The 21,855-nt window shown below is 38.9% G+C and overlaps 1 protein-coding gene across 6 annotated transcripts in view; it reads right to left on the bottom strand.

The window, feature by feature from the left end:
* LOC147361913 (ATP-binding cassette sub-family C member 4-like) overlaps positions 1 to 21,855 on the bottom strand; it is a 195,388-nt gene that overhangs the window by 61,450 nt on the left and 112,083 nt on the right. For all 6 annotated transcript variants that reach the window (XM_086330224.1, XM_086330221.1, XM_086330223.1 and 3 more), the window contains one exon: positions 3,649 to 3,799. In XM_086330224.1, the coding sequence (XP_086186350.1) occupies positions 3,649 to 3,799 (151 nt within the window). The remainder of the gene's footprint in view (positions 1 to 3,648; positions 3,800 to 21,855) is intronic.

Below are 21,855 nucleotides of genomic sequence, written 5' to 3'. Positions count from 1 at the left end.
AAGTTATGATCATTTATCTTACAGGAGGCTACAGAGACTTTATAAAATGATGAGGGAAAAGAATCAAGGGGGTAAACTCTAAACTGTTTTCAAGTCCTCTCTCCTTAGCCTAGCATCTGAATGGTTCAGTCAGTACCAATGTGCACACAGGCACTACAGGTGTGTGTGGGGGGGGTGGGGTGGGGCACAAACAGGCAAAGATACAGAACCCTCTTCTGTGCTTAGTGTCTCCAGTTCTATAAAGAAGGAAGGAACAGGTTTCCTCCCATGAGATACTAGAGCTTAGAGAGGGTCAGAAGCTCTGGGCTGGGGGCCAGCTGACCATCCACTCAGCCCTGGGGCTTTTTCCACCTATGATATCTGACCAGGAACCTTAACTGTTAGAGGCCTCACCTGTGGAACTGATACAGGGAAAACACCTTCTCTGAAAAGCTACATTTTCTAACATTTCCCCTTTGTACTTAATTCAGGCACAGAGCTTAAAGTGATTCAGTGATGTTTTTGATCATCCGGTTGGGTACCTGTGTTTTCATTCCAACATCCACACTACTCTTCATTTAACTAACTATTTATTTTACTTTCCTATAATTTTACACTTATAAAAGCAAAATGAACATAGACTGAGCTCCTGCTCCAAATTAGAAAGGCCTTTTCTTCACCCCAGCAGGTGTCCCAACTCAACCCCAGAATCCAGTCAGTCTGGAAGCAGGGTGCTCACAGGGATGATGCAGGTGAATTCTGGGGCCATCACCCTGTTAGAAGGATGCCACAAGTCCAGCTCCAGGGAGTATATAGAACTCACTAGAACCAGGCTCTCACTTCCAGAGTAAATGTTGTGATGTCAACACACACAGACAAGGCTTCTGAGAAAGAAGTAGATGTGGCTGTTCCCCCAGGGAGATCCTGGAGTGAACTCTCCAGCACGGCCTCCCTCACCTCCTTCTCTCTTCAGATCAAAGTGCAGCTGATTCTCTCCAGCAGGGATGGAGGGTGGGGTTGACTTTAGAAACCAGGTATCATCTCAGCCTTGAACACCAGAGAACCAAACACCCCATGACCTACCTCACCTCATGCCCAAGAGTTACAGCAGGTCAGAGGGAATCAGGACCTGTGAAAAGCCATCCTGTTTCTTTCAAATCTCATTTAGGGCTGAGCAGGATGCCAGAATGAATGAAATGGAGTGTCTGCAAAGAAAATTAACTAGTACAGGGGTAGAGGGGATGTCAAGGCTTTGATCTTACCTTGCTCAATGTAACAACACCCTTTTTCTCAAAAACACTGAGCTTGCTGTTCTGAAGAAGACTATGTAACATCCATGGCAGCAGTCTGCAGTCACAGACATGTGTAACCCTACAGTTCACATGCCTGACAGCTATGTTTTCCACAACCTTGAGGACACCTGGGGACACACCCCACCAGGACTGCAGATCTTCCCGGGCAAGGGACCCCATGTTGACAGCATGGCTGCAGGTTATCATTCAAGTCATGTGAGACCTGCTAGTTGTGAATAAGTTTTTAATCCCTTCATGTTCATGGTTCTAGTGCCTTTAGTAGTGGCCACCAAGCACTTTACAAGCATCAGTTCAATAAATCCTCATGAGAACTCCAAAGACTGAAGGATTAAGAGAACTCTCTGCTCAGTATTAAGTATATTGACCCACATTAGTGATAAACCTGGGTGTTGAGAGTCAACCATGCCTTACTTCCAAGGCTGTGCTTAATCGCAACAGTTGTGTCTCAGAGAGAGAATAATCAGGATTAAGGATGCCCATGTGTGATGATGCACATTTTTTTCCAGAAAAATTATTATATTATTGTATTATTAATAAAATATTATTGATTTATTAATATTATATATTATTATTATTTATGTTCAGAAAACCTCCAACCTCTGGGTGCAAAGAGCCCCAATATTGTACAAGGATGATGCCAAAGTCCTCAAACTCCCCAGAACAAACACAGAAAATCCTGTACTTCTTCTTGAAAAAAGACTGCTGACTGACTGAATTTCATGGGCATCCTCAAACGATAAAACGTCTGAAGCTTTGTCTACACAGAGGACTGGATGGAGCTCATCACTCCCTCTTCTGCCTCCCCAGGTCGCATCAGCACAATGTCACTCACATCTGGGCTCTACTGCTATTGATCCATTCAAACATCTCACAAAAATGGACTTTATGAAACTTTAGCTGGTTCTCTTGATGACTGAATTTTTTTATGTAGCTTTTATGAAACTGATGATCACTATCCTTTTCACAAATAATTAGAATAAATACTTCTTAAGTGTTTACTACAGAAACAAAACATGCAAATGTCACAATGAAAAAAGCTTCTGTGACTGGATGAATTGAGACATTTTTCCATTAGTAGATACAAAGAACCATGGGACTCAATATGCTTCTCTACTTGGCTTGGTATCTAGAAGGTTAAGTTGGTATTAATTTGAAATAATTATTAATGGTTGAGGTCTCTGATACAAACCTTCCCTCCTCACTTTTCAGCTATAGTTCTTATAACTTTTTAAGAAATACATAGCAATTCGATTTCCCTTATTTTTTGTTTTATTAGTGATGAAATATATATATTAATAATGAGATAAATTCAATTATTTCATAATCTGTGATTACCTATAGAATGATTAATCATAAAATGTGTTCTCCTTTTTTTTCTTTTTTTTTTTTTTGCTGCACCATACAGGATCTTAGTTACTCAATCAGGGATTGAAGCTGTGCCCCCTAAATTGAAGTGCAGACTCTTAACCATAAAACCACCAGAAAAGTCCCTGTTCTCCATTATTCTAAAACTAGAAAGTTGAGTGGGGTAGTAGGCCAGATGCATACTGAACATATTCCCCCTCTTGTGTTCTCCTAGGGGATCATTTTCAGCACTATTTATATGAGTAGTTTAGAAAAACAGGGGATCACACTGTTGTATCACCCCAAATACTGGTGATGATAAAGAGCAAAGTTGAGTGGGGTAGTAGGCCAGATGCATACTGAACATATTCCCCCTCTTGTGTTCTCCTAGGGGATCATTTTCAGCACTATTTATATGAGTAGTTTAGAAAAACAGGGGATCACACTGTTGTATCACCCCAAACACTGGTGATGATAAAGAGCAAAGCTGAAAATAACAGGACTTATCTTTTCAATACATTTAACAACTGCAACTTACATAAACATGTGAAAGAATGTATTTTTCAAATATATCAGTTCTAACATATATTTCCTGATGTCTCCTATCCTTTTCCTAATTGTTTCCTTTCTTGTCATCTCTGGTAACTTAAGGAGAAGAAAAATTCTCTGTTTTCCTTCTGCTTAGTTCCAACATGTTGAAATATTTTATTTTTAAAAAATGTATAGGCTTGATACTCTGTGTTAGGAAGTATGTCATGAACCAGAGAGAAACAGTGCCTGTCCTCATGGTGCTTATATTCCCTGTCCTAAGATTCAAACTGGAACTGACCCATCACCAGGTCCATTTGCCTTAAGGGACACATGGACTCAGTGGTAATATGTTCAATTACCTAAAATTAACTTAGTGAGAAATTCAAGAATGAATCTGCAGAATTTCAGGGGTGTGGTTAATTATAGCATAAATGAAAGCCAGCCTGTACTGCCCTCCCAACCTGAGAGCCTTGGTACTCACTTGTGGATTCCAGGCGTTTCACATCTCGTGATGTCTCTAAGGAATATCGCCGGAGAACAAAGAAAATGATGCCAAGGGGAATCACAGGTATAGCCACCCAAGGAATCGTAGCCACCATCACAGCCACCACACCAATCACAAGTAGAAACATCTGAAATAACAAAAATACAGAGACCTCCATGTCAAGGATACTTTTCAAGATAAACTTTAATGGTTTGTGTTGTTAGGATTGAACTCCTTTCCTTGAAAGACTTGTTGGAACAGCAAGGAATGCTTTTCTATCCAAAGAAATAAAATTATAGGCGATCCTCATGATGTTTATTGTATGAGCCAAACACTCTGATAAGAACTTCCTAGTTATCTGCTCTTGTGATACACTCAGTAGCACTATGAGAGAGTCATTACTATCTTTAACAGAAGAGAATATATGAGGTTTAGAGAGTAGGAGCTGAATCCCAAACTATCAGGAGTCAGCAGGTGTTACTAGAGGGATGAGCGAGCAGGCATCAAGGATGAGGAATCCGGAAGCCTCAGCTATACATGCAGGGATAAAGAAGTGGTTAATTACAAATTCAGGGTCCAGAAATGTAGGAAAAAAATTAAAATATTGATCTTTGGAAGTGGAAATTCCTCTTTCTTGGTTTTCTATCCATAGTTAACATTTACTGAGTGCTGACTGTGTTCAGGGCTGAACATTTGATACTTCACATGCATTAACTTGTTTATCCTCACAAGAGCTCTACCTAGGAACAGTATTATCTCATTTTACAGATGGAGACACTGAGGCCCAGGGAGAGGAAAACCTGATAGACACTGCAAAGTATAAGTCACAAAGCCGGGAAGCCCATGTCATGAGACTTTATGACATATTTAAGCTTTCCCCTAACATACAGCCAACTTTCTATCATCGTGCTAAGTATATAAAATGTACATTTCAAAGGTTAGTGATTATAACAACAGCAGACACCATTTACCAGGCATTTACTATATGCAAGGCACTGTGCTAAAAGTTCCATGAACATTCACTTAATTACCACATCATCTGTGAGATGATTTTATCTTGGAGAATAGTCTTCTACAAATCATTGGTTGATGCTGATGTAAGCATTCAAAACTTTATCAGGAAAAGTATGATACTGTGGTGGGCAGCTTCAGGCAATAAGAATACAGTCAATACTTAGCATCTGCTTGCTAAGAGAGAAGTGGGTTGGTGGAGACATGCAGATTCACAAGGCCTAGGCCAAGGCCTCTGGAGTTTATGATCTCAGATGGATACAAATCCATGGTGATTTGAACATGGTACTGAATGCTAGGGAAACACAGAGAGGAATACCTGAAAATTCTTAGACAATTCTGAGAAGACTTAGGACTGAAATTTACAGGCTGGTTTAACAAATAGAAAGAGTAATCACAGTAGGTGGTGATCACAGTTGATGGAGATTTGGACTGAAAAGGAGTTGGGATTAAGTTAAGATATTTGTCCAAATTAACACCAGTTGTTCTGTGTCCTCTCAGCACCACTATCACTTGCATCCCACATATGCCACCTCAGAGCCTCCCTACCTTGTCACCCAGGGCAGCTGGCCCCAGAATGTCATGTCTCTGAGGGATGGATTAGGGGGGTAATGTCTGTTATCACAGAGACTCAGGTTATCATTTCACAGCTCTTCCTGATCAGTTTTCTCAGAGGATATTCACAACCATCTTCTGAATGAGAAAAGCAAAAACTTTATTTTCATTTACAGATAATACATGAAGCTAGGAGGGTAAGTGGTTGTCCTAAGTTTTCCAGGGAAGGACTGCAGGTCATGGAGAAAGACAGGAGCAGTTTGTACTCAGAAAATCCTAGAGCCATAGCTGTAGGCAGGGGGAGCCTGAGAGGAGGAGGAGGAAATGTCCGGAACCATGACTTTGTGTCTAGGAGCCCTTGTGAGCCAAATAGCATGTTCTGGATGGAGATCCATGTGCCTTTCCTGTTTTTCCCGATCTCTGCTGTCGTATCAATACAAAACTCAGAGTGAAGAGGACAGAATTCTGAAGGAATAAATTCCAATCATAAGTGGAGAAAAATAGGGCTGTCTGACCTCTCTCCTATTAGACCTACAGATGAATGATTTCTTAAAGCCACTGCATTAACTGTGTATCCCACCATGCTGGACTCTCCATGCTTATGGGGAGGGGTCCTTCCAGCTCCTGCTATGTCTAGTCTTTAGTCACTTGGCTCCCCATTGTTGGTTATCAAAAAATCCTACTAAAATGTCAACCAGGGAAAAATACAAATTACAGTTTTTTAGCAGACCCGCATCATTTGGACAACATCCACCAGTTTCAATGATCTGGCTCTCCCCACGTGAGGGCCTTTTATGACTAACCTAGCTTGGCAGATAACCTGGAAAGCAGAGGTAAGATCAAAATGAAGGGGCCTGTACCAATGTTTCTTCCTTAGGTACCCACTGAAGAACACCCAGGGCTGATCTCTTTTAGAATGGACCAGTTGGAACTCCTTGCAGTCCAAGGGACTCTCAAGAGTCTTCTCCAACACCACAGTTCAAAAGCACCAATTCTTCAGTGCTCAGCTTTCTTCACAGTCCAACTCTCACATCCATACATGACCACTGGAAAAACCATACCCTTGACTAGACAGACCTTTGTTGGCAAAGTAATGTCTCTGCTTTTCAACATGCTATCTAGGTTGGTCATAACTTTTCTTCCAAGGAGTAAGTATCTTTTAACTTCGTGCCTGCAGTCACCATCTGCAGTGATTTTGGAGCCCCAAAAGATAAAGTCTGACACTGTTTCCACTGTTTCCCCATCTATTTCCCATGAAATGATGTGACCAGTGCCACGATCTTCGTTTTCTGAATGTTGAGCTTTTAGCTAACTTTTTCACTTTCCCTGGGTATTCTTTGGAAGGAATGATGCTAAAGCTGAAACTCCAGTATTTTGGCCACCTCATGCAAAGAGTTGACTCATTGGAAAAGACTCTGATGCTGGGAGGGATTGGGGGCAGGAGGGGAAGGGGACCACAGAGGATGAGATGGCTGGATGGCATCACCGACTCGATGGATGTGAGTTTGAGTGAACTCCAGGAGATGGTGATGGACAAGGAGGCCTGGCATGCTGCAATTCATGGGACTGCAAAGAGTCTGACATGACTGAGTGACTGAACTGAAATGAACTGAAGACCCATTACTGCTGGGAGCCAGCATGGGAGTTCCCACCCATGACAAGGTCATGTGGGAGAGCCCTGATGGGCAAGGCGAGTCAGGGCTCAAGGGCCCCCCTGGATCTGCCTGAGCAGCTACCCCAAAACCAGAATCTGTCTGTTTTACTATTTCACGACTTTCACCAACTCTTCTGACATTAACAGGGGCTATCCCTGACCACCTTTCTCTGAAAAAAATAAACTTAGAGCTCTAGTTAATAAGTCTCCTGGGCATAATAGGAGTGTTTCAATTCAAACCCCTCTGATGACTTTCTAGGTTTGTTTGGACTCTTGCAGCTACGCATGTGATTGTTCACAGCCTCCCAACCACGAGAGGCATGGGAAGCTTAAGATATTCTAACAATGCAGAGCTTCTCAGAGAGTTAAAATTGTTAGAATAGAACTAGTAGAGGATTTCTTTGTTGAGCTAATGCTTGCTGCCAAGTTTCCATATCCCTTATGTACTGTGTCCCTGGGAGTGTATTGATTAATATAGTTGGTATATAGAAATGTAAGTAGTAGCTTTAATGTTTGTAACCTTGTACCCTTGAGTTAATTCTTTTCTTGTTATAACCCACCACACTTTTTCCCTATAGGAATGCAACTTTATCTAATGCTTTCAGAGGGTGGCACCTGACTTTAGAATAATCACCTTTAGAGAAAATAAGTTTTCTGATTGACTAACCATTATTCAGAAGAAAGGGTCATAAAATGTTAAGAGGCCTCCTGGCCAGAAGATGATGTAAATCACCTAAAGCCTTTGTATATGATAAGTTTGCAGAAAGAAAGCCTGGCTTTGATATACTCAAGGACTGCTGACCTTGCATGACTCTACACCCCCTATTATCCTCTATGCACAATTTAAGGTATAAAAGCTACTTTGGAAAATAAAGTTGCGGACCTTGCTCAACAGGCTTGGTCTCCCCGTGTCGTTCTTGCTTCCTTTTCTCTTCTTTTCTTCTCTGTTCTTCCTTCAGGATGACTAATTTGGAGCGTGGGGGCCCTCTGAGACCACTTATTTGCCCAGGCTTCTAAGATCTACTTGAGAAGGTGCCTGAGGTGGGGCACCTTCTGTGATTTGAGAGGACGTCTGTGGCCTCCGTGGTCAGTGCAAACCTGATGTCACAGGTTTTATTGGCTTTCTGTGTAAACCAGTTAGTTCAAGCCTCTGTCTCTTTCTCCTTTTATCTATCCTTTCACCAACGCTGACCTCCCGAGGGAATCCCTGGATCCAACCGGGGCTGGACCCTGGTACATTACTAATGCTCTCAGAAGCTCCCTAGTTAGGTTAGGTCCTTCAGATTTCATGACCCTAAATTCTGAAGTAATTCAAAGAGGATGTCTCTAACAGGTTTATTTATACTTGTAGGTAATACTTTAGCCACTCTCATTGTGGATTGGATATTATACATATATATACACATATATAATGTATGGGTTTATATTTATACATATGTAGATTTGTGAGTCTTTTATTATCAGCTATCTCAAACCCATTATAGAAGTTTGTAGAAGATGAAAATAGCATCCAAGAAAAAAATCAACATCTACAGAAGGAAACAAAAGATTCTAGTATGCTTCCTTGAAGCCAATCTCATTTCTTTCTCAGACATTCCCAGGAATTTCAAAAAGTCCAACTCAAGATACACACACAATTCCCCTGATTGGATTTCAGGCCCATCTGATGGCCCACATCACCATGGACAGTGCTCTGTACCTCTCTCACACAGGCACAGAGACAATGATGGGTATACAGAAAAATCCATACTGACCCAGAGTAAGTGACCCAAGTCCTGATGCCCCTCAAAATAAGGAGGATAATTATTTTAATATATTTTCCATTTGGAGCACACCATTTGGGAAATTCTATCCAAAGTCTATGAATCCACATAAATAAATAAATAAAAAATTCTTAGATGAAATCTTCACTTGAGAGAAAATGGTGATTTTTCACAATTCAGAAAAATTCTTTAGTTTGTAGAGAACGACAGCCTACATCTGAAAGGGAAATTCCACTAGACCAGTATTGTGCTAAGACAGGGTTTAGGGCTAACCTTCTTGAATAAACAGGGAGAGTAAGACTCTATACCTCACTCTCAACCTTAGTAAAAACTGGGATATACCAACAACATGAAAGGATGGTGGTAGGATTTAAATGAGGTAATGCTAACTAGTGCTAACTAGCTAACTAGTTCATACACAACAAATAAAAACTCTAACTCCATCATTAACATCCTTTAGCATGTTCTGGACACCAGAAGCCAGGGGAGGAGGGATGAGGTATTCAAAGACTTATGGGCCCAAAGAATCTTAAGAATCTCATGAATTTGGACCCCAAAAGACCACTCATTCTAACCACTAGAACACCTTAGCATTATCCAAGGACATATTTGAGCAGGTGCTATTTTTCCTTTAGTTTAGTTAAGTGAAAGTCGCTCAGTCGGGTCCAACTCTTTGTGACCCCATGGACTATACAGTTCATGGAATTCTCTAGGCCAGAATACTGGAGTGGATAGCCTTTCCCTTCTCCAGGGGATCTTCCCAACCCAGGGCTCAAACCCAGGTTTCCTGCATTGCAGGCGGATTCTTTACTAGCTGAACCACAAGGCCTAGATGTGGTAATGATGTCACATGTACCAACATGATTGTGGCTTTTCTCTGGTCACAGTGAAAAATGTATCTGAGGTCTATTTTGTTTGAAGATGCAATTTTAAAATAATATGACCAGTATACTTCATGACTACAATTTCTGTCCTCCCTGTATTATCTACCCAATTCTAGGCCTTCCAAAGATTGATATCCTTAGGGATATGGCAGCAAGTAACATTTTTGAGATGGTCTTTTCTCATTCTATATATTCTTTCTCTTTCCAGTTATCCTTTTTATTGGTGCAGATTTACTGTTTTGAAACTCCTGAGCATTTATGGGTGACTAAGGGGGAAAGTGGTGGACCTCTGGATCAACAAAACCAAACCAGATTATTCAATATAGTCAAAGAGAAGATAAATTTCACATTTTCTATTTTATGCACCAGGAATTGTTATATTGATACCAGTAGAAGTACAAAATCTAGATTTTGTAAACTTGTGAATCTCAGGAAATTCAACTGTGTCCACTCCAGGTCAGCATTCTTAATGCAGGTAAGTAGCCTGGTTAGGATGTCAGGATGACTAAGGTAGAGAACATGTCACCACCACCTATGGAAGGAAGTCTAACAAGCACCTTTCATCCCGCGAAAGGATGCTGTGCTATGAGCAGCTGTTTATGACAAGCCACACTGGTATCTAAATGAATAGTACGTGAAGTATACAAAAAAACAGCAAAGAAAATAACGCTTGTGTAAATGTTAATGGTTTTGTTTAAAAAATGTGCCCAACCAAAAAAATTGAAAAATAGGACCTTGCTTTATTGTTAGAGTCCATGACAAATTTTCTCATTACACTGAAGTTCCACAATTCTCTAGATCTAGCCAACAAGCAAAGAAATCATGGTCACCCAACACACCTAAATATCATTAACAGATGACATTTCATAAGGCTTATCATGAGTCTCATGTTGCTAGTATTTCATAGGCTTTATTTAATCTCATTCTCACATCAATATGAGTAGGATGGATTATCCTCTCCATTTACAAAGTAGGAAACTTTGCAGTGATGTTCAGAGGGGTTTATTGATTTGCCCAAATTCAGAAAATTCTGTCATTTTGACCCCAAGTTTGTTCTTTTAATTTCTGCCTTATACTATATCACATATAGAGATAAAATTCACATTTAAAAAATAATATCTAAACATACTCTTTTATATATTTTTCCTTCTGTCTGCATTTTCTAATTTTGTTGGGTTTCTTGGGGCCATATCTGGTCTTTCCCATGAGGGGACCAGTTCTAGATTCCCAGCTAATTAGGTAGTAACAGCCTGCTCAGTTCAGAGAGCAGACTGATCATTAAAAGATCCTAAAAGTGCTCACTAATAGAACACACTAACGTGTCAATTTAAGAACTGTACTTTTAAAAATAAAAAGAAAAATCTTTCTTTATAAGAATGATGAGTTATAATCCCAGGAAGCAAAATTATGGGGGGGAGGGGTGGAAATCTAATTTTAAAAAAATACATAAACCCCAAGGACACAACATTAGACTCAGTAGTTTAAATGGTTAACATCTATATTTGGATGATAATGAAATGTTAAAATCTCACATGTAGAGTTAACACTGTATACTAATACTGCAGATTTTAACATATTCCTTTCTCAAACACAGTTTGAAATACAAGGACCTGTTTGCCTCCTTGGCATTTAATTTCCAAATTGCTTACAGTCCTATAGAAATTCCCAGGTATTTACCTACATGTAACTTTAAATGTAATTCCAAGGGATTTTGTTCCTGATATTTTGTGTGAAGCTTGTGCCAAAGAACATGTTTTCTATAAACAGCAGTAAAAATATATTCTCCTTATTTTATGCAAATAAATATGCTATCTATATTTTTGGCTTATTACATTCTTGCATGAGAGGATTCCCTGATGGCTCAAACAATAAAGAACCTGCCTGCAATGAGGGAGACCTGGGTTCAATCCCTGGGTTAGGAAGATCACCTGGGGGAGGGAATGGAAGCCCACTCCAGTATTCTTGCCTGGAGAATCACCATGGACAGAGAAGCCTGGTGGGCTGCAGTCCACGGGGCCGCAAAGTGTTGGACATGACTGAGCGATAAAGTGCAACACATTTTTATGTAAATTCTTTCTTGCTTGCTTTTATACTTATATTAGGTACAATATGAAATATATATTTAATCAGTAGATAGTACTTTTATTATTTGTTTACAGTATTAAAAAAACAGAATCAGGATCGTTAAGACTGCTAACATCTCAAAAGAATTTCCGAGATTTTAATTCTGCAGTCAGACTCTTAAGAACTCTGTTTCAAGTTGTGGTAGGTACAAATCATCCAGATTGCCCTACACTATTATTGATTTTGCAAAAGTATAACTTAAGTACAATAAACGAAGCAAGAGTCACTTCTTGGTAAGAAAACAAGACAAGATTTCCTTTAAAGAGAAAAAATGACGACTAGTTTTGATCAGTGGTTTATGGATGTGGGTGTAGGAGAGATTCTTCTATCCATTTATTCTGGAAATATAAGAGATAAAAAAATAACCTGTCAATGAAAAGGCTATCACATAGATTGTGCTTCTGGATAACACAAGATTCTTGTGGATGCAATAAAACCCTGAACAGACTACATGAAATTCTGAAAGGATTGAGAAATAAAATGTAATTCCTATCCAATGATACTCATTACCCTTCAATTACAGGGAGAATAGAAGCAAAAAGAAACCATGGAAGGTTTTAAAGGTAAGCTCCTAATTGTAACATCAACCTAGGGTCAGTATTGAATCTGCGTGTAAGCTGATATGGTACCCTGCACATCTCAATAAGTTCAGAGATCAGCTCTGGTTCCCAGATCCTTGCTTTATCACCCCTGTTTGTTTTGATCTCACCCACCTTGGTTAACTCTGTTAAATCAGAACATTATAAAACACTGGGGTGTCTTCTTTGTATGCTGAGGTCTATACAAACCCTAAGACAAAACTTTTCTAAACTTGTCCTTTCCTTGGGATACACTAACCACACTCTTCACCCCTCATTTCGCTGCCTTGTATCTTTTCACAACCACACCAACTCTGGGACCTGTATATTCTTCAGGCAGCTCACAACTGAGAGCACAGCTAACTTCATTGAAGAGTGAAAGGTGGGGTTTGATTTATAGTCTGTTAACCAGCACAACAGAAAGCATTAGGGAAACATGGTGCACTTCCTCCTTTGTGTTCAGTGTATCTCATTGATCAATAGCTTCCTTTCTACCTTTTGTTAGGATTCAAGTTTATTAAAAATTCAATACTGGAAACCATTTATTTGCTAATTTTACAAAGAATACCTTAAAAATAATAGCACAGAGAACTCTACTCAATATTCTGTGGTAATCTATTTGAGAAAATAATCTAAAAAAAGAATGAATATATGTATAACCAAATCACTTTGCTGTACACATGAAACTAACACAACATTATAAATTAACTATACTTCAATAAAATTAAATTTTGAAAAAAAGTTTTTTAAAAAAGTTAAATTCAAGGGTTTTCAGACCCATCTTATAATTCAAAAATTCAGCATATGTATGCATAATAATAGAAATAAGAAGAAAAGTAGACCTGAATGAAATAAAAAACTAACTTCTAAGCAAAAAACTCAACAAACACAAAGCCTGGTTCTTTGAAAGCACCATGAAATATAAAAGATAAAAAATGAAGGGAAAATTTACCATTAACATGAATCAAAAGAAGATAATACAGCATACTAATGAATTGAATCTAACAACATAAAATAGATAATACTCCACAATCAGACTTGGCTAGGCAAGTCCAAAATCCGCAGGGCTGGCTGTTACAAAGGACAGGCTGGAATTCTTGGGCAGGAGCTGAAGCTGTTATCCACAGAATGAATTTCTTTTTTCTTTAGGGAAGCTGTAGCTCTTAGTGCATTTCAATTAACTGAACTGTGTCCATAGAACTATACAGGGTATTTGCCCTTACTTAAAATAAACTGACTATGGACTTTAATCATCACATCTATAAAATACCTACAGAGCAACACAGATATCATCTACAGATTGAATAACTGGCGAATGTAGTGTGGTCAAGTTGACACTTTTTTATTTATATGATAATATACATGTTTCAACACCATTCTCCCAAATCAACCTACCCTTGCCTTCTCCCACAGATCCAAAAGACTGTTCAATACATCTGTGTCCCTTTTGCTGTCTCGCATACAGGGTTATTGTTACCATATTTCTAAATTCCATATATATGCCTTATTATACTGTATTGGTGTTTTTCTTTCTGGCTTAGTTCACTCTGTATAATAGGCTCCAGTTTCATCCACCTCATTAGAACTGATTCACATGCATTCTTTTTAATGGCTGAGTAATACTCCATTGTGTATATGTACCACAGCTTTCTTATCCATTCATCTGCTGATGGACATCTAGGTTGCTTCCATGTCCTGGCTATTCTAAACAGTGCTGCAATGAACATTGGGGTACACGTGTCTCTTTCAATTCTGGTTTCCTCGGTGTGTATGCCCAGCAGTGGGATTGCTGGGTTGTATGGCAGTTATATTTCCAGTTTTTTTAAGGAATCTCCACACTGTTCTCAATAGTGGCTGTACTAGTTTGCATTCCCACCAACAGTGTAAGAGGGTTCCCTTTTCTCCACACCCTCTCCAGCATTTATTGCTTGTAGACTTTTGGATAGCAACCATTCTGACTGGCGTGAAATGGTACCTCACTGTGGTTTTAATTTGCATTTCTCTGATGATGAGTGATGTTGAGCATCTTTTCATGTGTTTGTTAGCCATCTGTATGTCTTCTTTGGAGAAATATCTGTTTAGTTATTTGGCCCATATTTGATTTGGTCGTTTATTTTTCTGGAATTGAGCTGCAGGAGTTGCTTGTATATTTTTGAGATTAACTCTTTGTCAGTTGCTTCATTTCCTATTATTTTCTCCGATTCTGAAGCCTGTCTTTTCACCTTGCTTATAGTTTCCTTTGTGGTGCAGAAGCTTTTAATTTTAATTAGGTCCCACTTGTTTATTTTTGCTTTTATTTCCAATATTTGGGGAGATGGGTCATAGAGGGTCTTGCTGTGATTTATGTCAGAGAGTGTTTTGCCTATATTCTCCTCTAGGAGTTTTATAGTTTCTGGTTTTACATTTAGATCTTTAACCCATTTTTGAGTTTATTTTTGTATATGGTGTTAGAAAGTATCTTAGTTTCATTCTTTTACAAGTGGTTGACCAATTTTCCCAGCACCACTTGTTAAAGAGATTGTCTTTTCTCCATTGTATATTCTTGCCTCCTTTGTCAAAGATAAGGTGTGCATAGGTGCGTGGATTCATTTCTGGGCTTTCTATTTTGTTCCATTGATCTATATTTCTTTCTTTGTGCCAGTACCATACTGTTTTGATGACTGTCACTTTGTAGTAGAGCCTGAAGTCAAGCATTAAAGTTGACACTTTAATGACCATCACAAAAAGGAAACTTTTCCCATGTCCTCTCATGAGGCCTGCATAATTCTAATACAAAAAGCTGACAATATATTTTAAGAAAAGCAAATTACAGACCAATATTCTTCACAAACAACAGATAAATTGTTTTTGTCAAAAAATTCTTGACAAAATATTAACAAACTACAAACACTTCAGTTCAGTTCACTGGCTCAGTCATGCCCAACTCTTTGCGACCCCATGAATTGCAGCACGCCAGGCCTCCCTGTCCATCACCAACTCCTGGAGTTCACGCAAACTCATCTCCATCAAGTCGGTGATGCCATCCAGCCATCTCATCCTCTGTCGTTCCCTTCTCCTCCTGCCTCCAATCCCTCCAAGCATCACATCTTTTCCAATGAGTCAACACTTTGTATGAGGTGGCCGAAGTATTGGAGTTTTAGCATTAGCATCAGTCCTTCCAATGAACACCCAGGACTGATCTCCTTTAGGATGGACTGGTTGGATCTCCTTGCAGTCCAAGGGACTCTCAAGAGTCTTCGCCCACACCACAGTTCAAAAGCATCAATTCTTCAGCGCTCAGCTTTCTTCAGAGTCCAACTCTCACATCTATACATGACCACTGGAAAAACAATAGCCTTGACTAGACAGACCTTTGTTGGCAAAATAAGGTCTCTGCTTTTCAATATGCCATCTAGGTTGGTCATAACTTTCCTTCCAAGTTGTAAGCGTCTTTTAATTTCATGGCTGCAATCACCATCTGAAGTGATTTTGAAGCCCCCCAAAATAAAGTCTGACATTGTTTCCACTGTTTCCCCATCTGTTTTCCATGAAGTGATGGGACCGGATGCCATGATCTTAGTTTTCCAAATGTTGAGCTTTAAGCCAACTTTTTCACTCTCCTCTTTCACTTTCATCAAGATGCTTTTTAGTTCCTCTTCACTTTCTGCCATAAGGGTGGTGTCATCTGCATATCTGAGGTTATTGATATTTCTCCCGGCAATCTTGATTCCAGCTTGTGCTTCTTCCAGCCCAATGTTTCTCAGGATGTACTCTGAATATAAGTTAAATAAGCAGCATGACAATATACAGCTTTGATGTACTCCTTTTCCTATTTGGAATCAGTCTTTTGTTCCATGTTCAGTTCTAATTGTTGCTTCCTGACCTGCATATAGCTTTCTCAAGAGGCAGGTCAGGTGGTCTGGTATTCCCATCTCTTTCAGAATTTTCCACAGTTTATTGTGATCCACACAATCAAAGGCTTTGGCATAGTTAATAAAGCAGAAATAGGTGCTTTTCTGGAACTCTCTTGCTTTTTCCTTGATCCAGCGGATGTTGGCAATTTGATCTCTGGTTCCTCTGCCTTTTCTAAAACCAGCTTGAACATCTGGAAGTTCACGGTTCATGTATTGCTGAAGCCTGGCTTGGAGAATTTTGAGTATTACTTTACTAGCATGTGAGATGAGTGCAGTTGTGTGGTAGTTTGAGCATTCTTTGGCATTGCCTTTCTTTGGGATTGGAATGAAAACTGACCTTTTCCAGTCCTGTGGCCACTGCTGAGTTTTCCAAATTTGCTGGCATATTGAGTGCAGCACTTTCACAGCATCATCTTTCAGGATTTGGAATAGCTCAACTGGAATTCCATTACCTCCACTAGCTTTGTTAGTAGTGACGCTTTCTAAAGCCCAATTGACTTCACATTCCAGGATGTCTGGTTCTAGGTCAGTGATCACACCATCGTGATTATCTGGGTCATGAAGATCTTTTTTGAACAGTTCTTCTGTGTATTCTTGCCACCTCTTCCTAATATCTTCTGCTTCTCTTAGGTCTCTACCATTTCTGTCCTTTATCGAGCCCATCTTTGCATGAAATGTTCCCTTGTTATCTCTAATTTTGTTGAAGATATCTCTGCTTCTTCTGCTAAGTCACTTCAGTTGTGTCCGACTCTGTGAGACCCCATAGACGGCAGCCCACCAGGCTCCCCTGTCCCTGGGGTTCTCCAGGCAAGAACACTGGAGTAGGTTGCCATTTCCTTCTCCAATGCATGAAAGTGAAAAGTGAAAGGGAATTCGCTCAGTCGTGTCCGACTCTTAGCGACCCTATGGACTGCAACCTACCAGGCTCCTGGATCCATGGGATTCTCCAGGCAAGAGTACTGGAGTGGGGGGCCATTGCCTTCTCCATGAAGATATCTCTAGTCTTTCCCATTCTGTTGTTTTCCTCTATTTCTTTGCATTGATCACTGAGGAAGGCTTTCTTATCTCTCCTTGCTATTCTTTGGAACTCTGAATTCAGATGCTTGTATCTTTCCTTTTCCCCTTTGCTTTTCATTTCTCTTCTTTTTACAGCTATTTGTAAGGCCTCCCCAGACAGCTATTTTGCTTTTTTGCATTTCTTTTCCAATAGGATGGTCTTTATTCCTGTCTCCTGTACAATGTCACAAACCTCAGTCCATAGTTCATCAGGCATTTTATCTATTGGATCTATTCCCTTACATCTATTTCTCAATTCCACTGTATAATCATAAGGGATTTGATTTAGGTTATACCTGAATGACCTAGTGGTTTTTCCTACTTCCTTCACTTTAAGTCTGAATTTGGCAATAAGGAGTTCATGATGTGAGCCACAGTCAGCTCCTGGTCTTGTTTTTGCTTACTGTATAGAGCTTCTCCATCTTTGGCTGCAAAGAATATAATCAATCTGATTTGGGTGTTGACCATCTGGTGATCATGTGTAAGGTCTTCTCTTGTGTTATTGGAAAAGGGTGTTTGCTATGACCAGTGTGTTTTCTTGGCAAAACTCTATTAGCCTTTGCCCTGCTTCATTTCATATTCCAAGGCCAAATTTGCCTGTTACCCCAAGTGTTTCTTGACTTCCTACTTTTGCATTCCAGTCCCCTATAATGACAAGGACATCTTTTTGGGGTGTTAGTTCGAAAAGGTCTTGTAGGTCTTCATAGAACCATTCAACTTCAGCTTCTTCAGTGATACTGGTTGGGGCATAGACTTGGATCACTGTGATATTGAATAGTTTGCCTTGGAAATGAACAGAGATTATTCTGTCGTTTTTGAGATTGCAACCAGGTAATGCATTTTGGGCTCTTTTGTTGACCATGATGGCTATTCCATTTCTTCTTAGGGATTCCTGCCCACAGTAGTAGATATAATGATCATCTGAGTTAAATTCACCCATTCCAGTCCATCTTAATTCGCTGATTCCTAAAATGTCGACGTTCACTATTGCCATCTCCTGTTTGACCACTTCCAATTTGCCCTGATTCATGGAAGTGACATTCCAGGTTCCTATGCAATATTGCTCTTTACAGCATCAGACCTTGCTTCTATCATCCATCACATCCACAACTAGGTATTGTTTTTGTGTTGGCTCCATCCCTTCATTCCTTATGGAGTTATTTCTCCACTGATATCCTGTAGCATATTGGGCACCTACTGACCTGAGGAGTTCCTCTTTCAGTGTCCTATCATTTTGTCTTCAAACTACATACAGCAATGCATAAAAAAGAGGCTACATTTTGACAAAGTAAAGTTTATTCAAGTAATGCAAGTTTAACCTTCAAATACCAATCAGTATAATTCACATTAAAAGAGTTAAGATAAATAATCACATGATTATTTGAAGAGATGTAGAAAAATTATTTGTCCAAATTCAACACTTATTCTTTACTAGTAAAAAAAAAAAACACAAACAAACAAAATCTTGGCAATTGAGGAGTTAAAGGAAATGTTTTCAATCTGACAATGGATATCTATTTTAAAATTGTAGTTAATATAATTTGTAATGAAGAAATACTGAAATATTTTGCCCCAAGAGTACAAGATTGTCTTATATAATCATTTCTATTCAACACTGTACTGGAAAGTCTAGCTACAACAAGTCAAGAAAAGGAAATAAAAGTCATAAATACTGGAAATGAAGAAACAAAACTGTCATTATTTACAGCTGACATAATTGTATGTGTACAAAATTCTACATAATTAAAAAAAAAAAAAAAAAAAAACACAAACTCCAGGCAAAGCAAAGCGAATTTATAAATAAATCAACCATATTTCTATAGACTAGCAACAAGAAATTGAATAATGGTATTAAAAAAAAAATCTAATAGGACTTCCCTGGTGGTCCGAATGGATAAGAATCTACCTGCTAAAGCAGGACACATGGGTTCAATCCCTGGATCTGAAAGATTCCACATAACAAGGAGCAACTAAACCCATGGCCACGCCTACTAACCCCATGCTCTAGAACCAGAGTGCTGCAGCTCTGAAGACCATATGCCCTAGAGTCCATGCTCTGGAATAAGAGAAACTACCACAGTGAGAAGCCCATGCACAGCAACTAGAGAAAGCCCACGCATAGCAACAGAGACCCAGCACAGGCAAAAATAAATAAATACATTTTTTAAAACCCAATAATAGAGTGAAAAAGCAAATATGCATGAATATATTTAACCAGAGAAGTATAAGATGTATATATTAAAAATTAAGAAACATTTCTAAAATCAAACAATACCTAAATAAGTGGAGAGAGACATCATATTTACAGTTGCAGATTCAACATTGTTAAGACTTAGATTCCTCAAATTATCTACAGTTAAAAGGAAATATTAATAAAATTATCAGTGGGTTTTTATGGAAAAAAAAAAATTGAAAGGCTTCTAAAATTTACACAGAAAAGTATCCAGGATGATAAAACAACCTTGACAAAGGAGTACAAAGTTAGAGGACTTAGACTATGGGTTTCATCTTTTATGAAAATGTACAATAACCAAGATTGCAGTATTGATATGAGGGTAAACATATTAGTGGAACAAAATAAAGTATACAGACACAGACCTACTTGCATAGATTCAAAGGATTGTAACCAAAGTGCTAACTGAATGTAAGAAAGTCATTTAATAAATGTGGCCAAGATGACTGGAAAAAATAAACCTCAACCACTAACTACTCTTCCATACACAAAAGTTAGTGCAAGGTGTATCATTTCCTAAAAAGGTAAAATAACAGGAAAGCTAGACCTGAAAATCAATGAGACTAGAACATTCTCTCCTCATTAATGAAAATGTTTCCTACTGAAATCAGGTAGCATTGATCCCTGTCCCTCTATATGGTCATGCAAAAATGTGATGAATTCTGATTCTGACTGGTAACTAACCATGAGCTAAGCATGCAGTAGAAACCCAACCTTGATCTAGCTTGCTATAGCAAAGAAACAGAACCATTCACAAAATCTTTTCAAAGTAATTCACAATCACTGTCAAAATGTGACAATGTTTTTGGGAAAGATTGCTTCTGAGGATAAATTATGAAGCTAAAGCCAGCAGGACACATTCATAAAGCAAGTTTGCAGAAAATTTTAAAAAAAAATCAGAATTTTTTTTTTTTTTTAATTTTTGCATTAAAAGTCCTCTGCCTCTGAATCTCAGCTCACTTCTTATTGGTAAACAATAGAAGCTTTTGCTTATAGGCTGTTTGCATTCAGATGCTCAATGCTGCATTTCTGTGTACAGCTTTTGATAAATTCCTTTCATTTCCAAAATTAACACTTGGATAGAAAAAGAAAGTTCCCCACAGGCTTAATCACCGAAAAGCATATAGAATTAAAAAACAAACAAACACCCCACATGAGCAACAATACTGAATGAAGAAAAGGGAACTGAGATGACCCTACATCATTCTTCAGAAACTCAAGTTCACAGAAAAAAAAAGGCTAGATAGAAGGCTCGATTTCTTTTCTTTTTTTTTTTTTTCTTAACAAACGTTAAGACAGAGCAATCAATATGTAAAAAGAAAAACTGCCAATCAAAAATGAACCAGACATTTTCTGATATAACTTTGATCCCATAGTCAAATTACTGGCTTAAAGCCTTTCTATCAAAAAGGAAAGATATAAACATCTGAATGCAGAGTTCCAAAGAATAGCAAGGAGAGATAAGAAAGCCTTCTTCAGCGATCAATGCAAAGAAATAGAGGAAAACAACAGAATGGGAAAGACTAGGGATCTCTTCAAGAAAATCAGAGATACCAAAGGAACATTTCATGCAAAGATGGGCTCAGTAAAAGACAGAAATGGTATGGACCTAACAGAAGCAGAAGATATTAAGAACAGATGGCAAGAATACAGAGAAGAACTGTACAAAAAAGATCTTCACGACCCAGATAATCACAATGGTGTGATCACTGACCTAGAGCCAGACATCCTGGAATGCGAAGTCAAGTGGGCCTTAGAAAGCGTCACTACTAACAAAGCTAGTGGAGGTGATGGAATTCCAGTTGAGCTATTCCAAATCCTGAAAGATGATGCTGTGAAAGTGCTGCACTCAATATGCCAGCAAATTTGGAAAACTCAGCAGTGGCCACAGGACTGGAAAAGGTCAGTTTTCATTCCAATCCCAAAGAAAGGCAATGCCAATGAATGCTCAAACTACCGCACAATTGCACTCATCTCACACACTAGTAAAGTAATGCTCAAAATTCTCCAAGCCAGGCTTCAGCAATATGTGACCCGTGAACTTCCTGATGTTCAAGCTGGTTTTAGAAAAGGCAGAGGAACCAGAGATCAAATTGCCAACATCTGCTGGATCATGGAAAAAGCAAGAGAGTTCCAGAAAAGCACCTATTTCTGCTTTATTGACTATGCCAAAGCCTTTGACTGTATGGATCACAATAAACTGTGGAAAATTCTGAAAGAGATGTGAATACCAAACCACCTAATCTGTCTCTTGAGAAATCTGTATGCAGGTCAGGAAGCAACAGTTGGAACTGGACATTGAACAACAGACTGGTTCCAAATAGGAAAAGAAGTTCGTAAAGGCTGTATATTGTCACCCTGTTTATTTAACTTATGCAGAGTACATAATGAAAAACACTGGACTGGAAGAAACACAAGCTGGAATCAAGACTGCCAGGAGAAATATCAATAAC

Source organism: Bos grunniens, chromosome 12, assembly GCF_055505025.1.
Source record: "Bos grunniens cultivar Pamir isolate PY7600 chromosome 12, Bosgru_T2T1.0, whole genome shotgun sequence".
NCBI classification, from domain to species: Eukaryota; Metazoa; Chordata; class Mammalia; order Artiodactyla; family Bovidae; genus Bos; species Bos grunniens.
The sequence above is the reverse complement of the archived record's forward strand: the minus strand, read 5'-3'. Positions and strand labels throughout refer to the sequence as shown.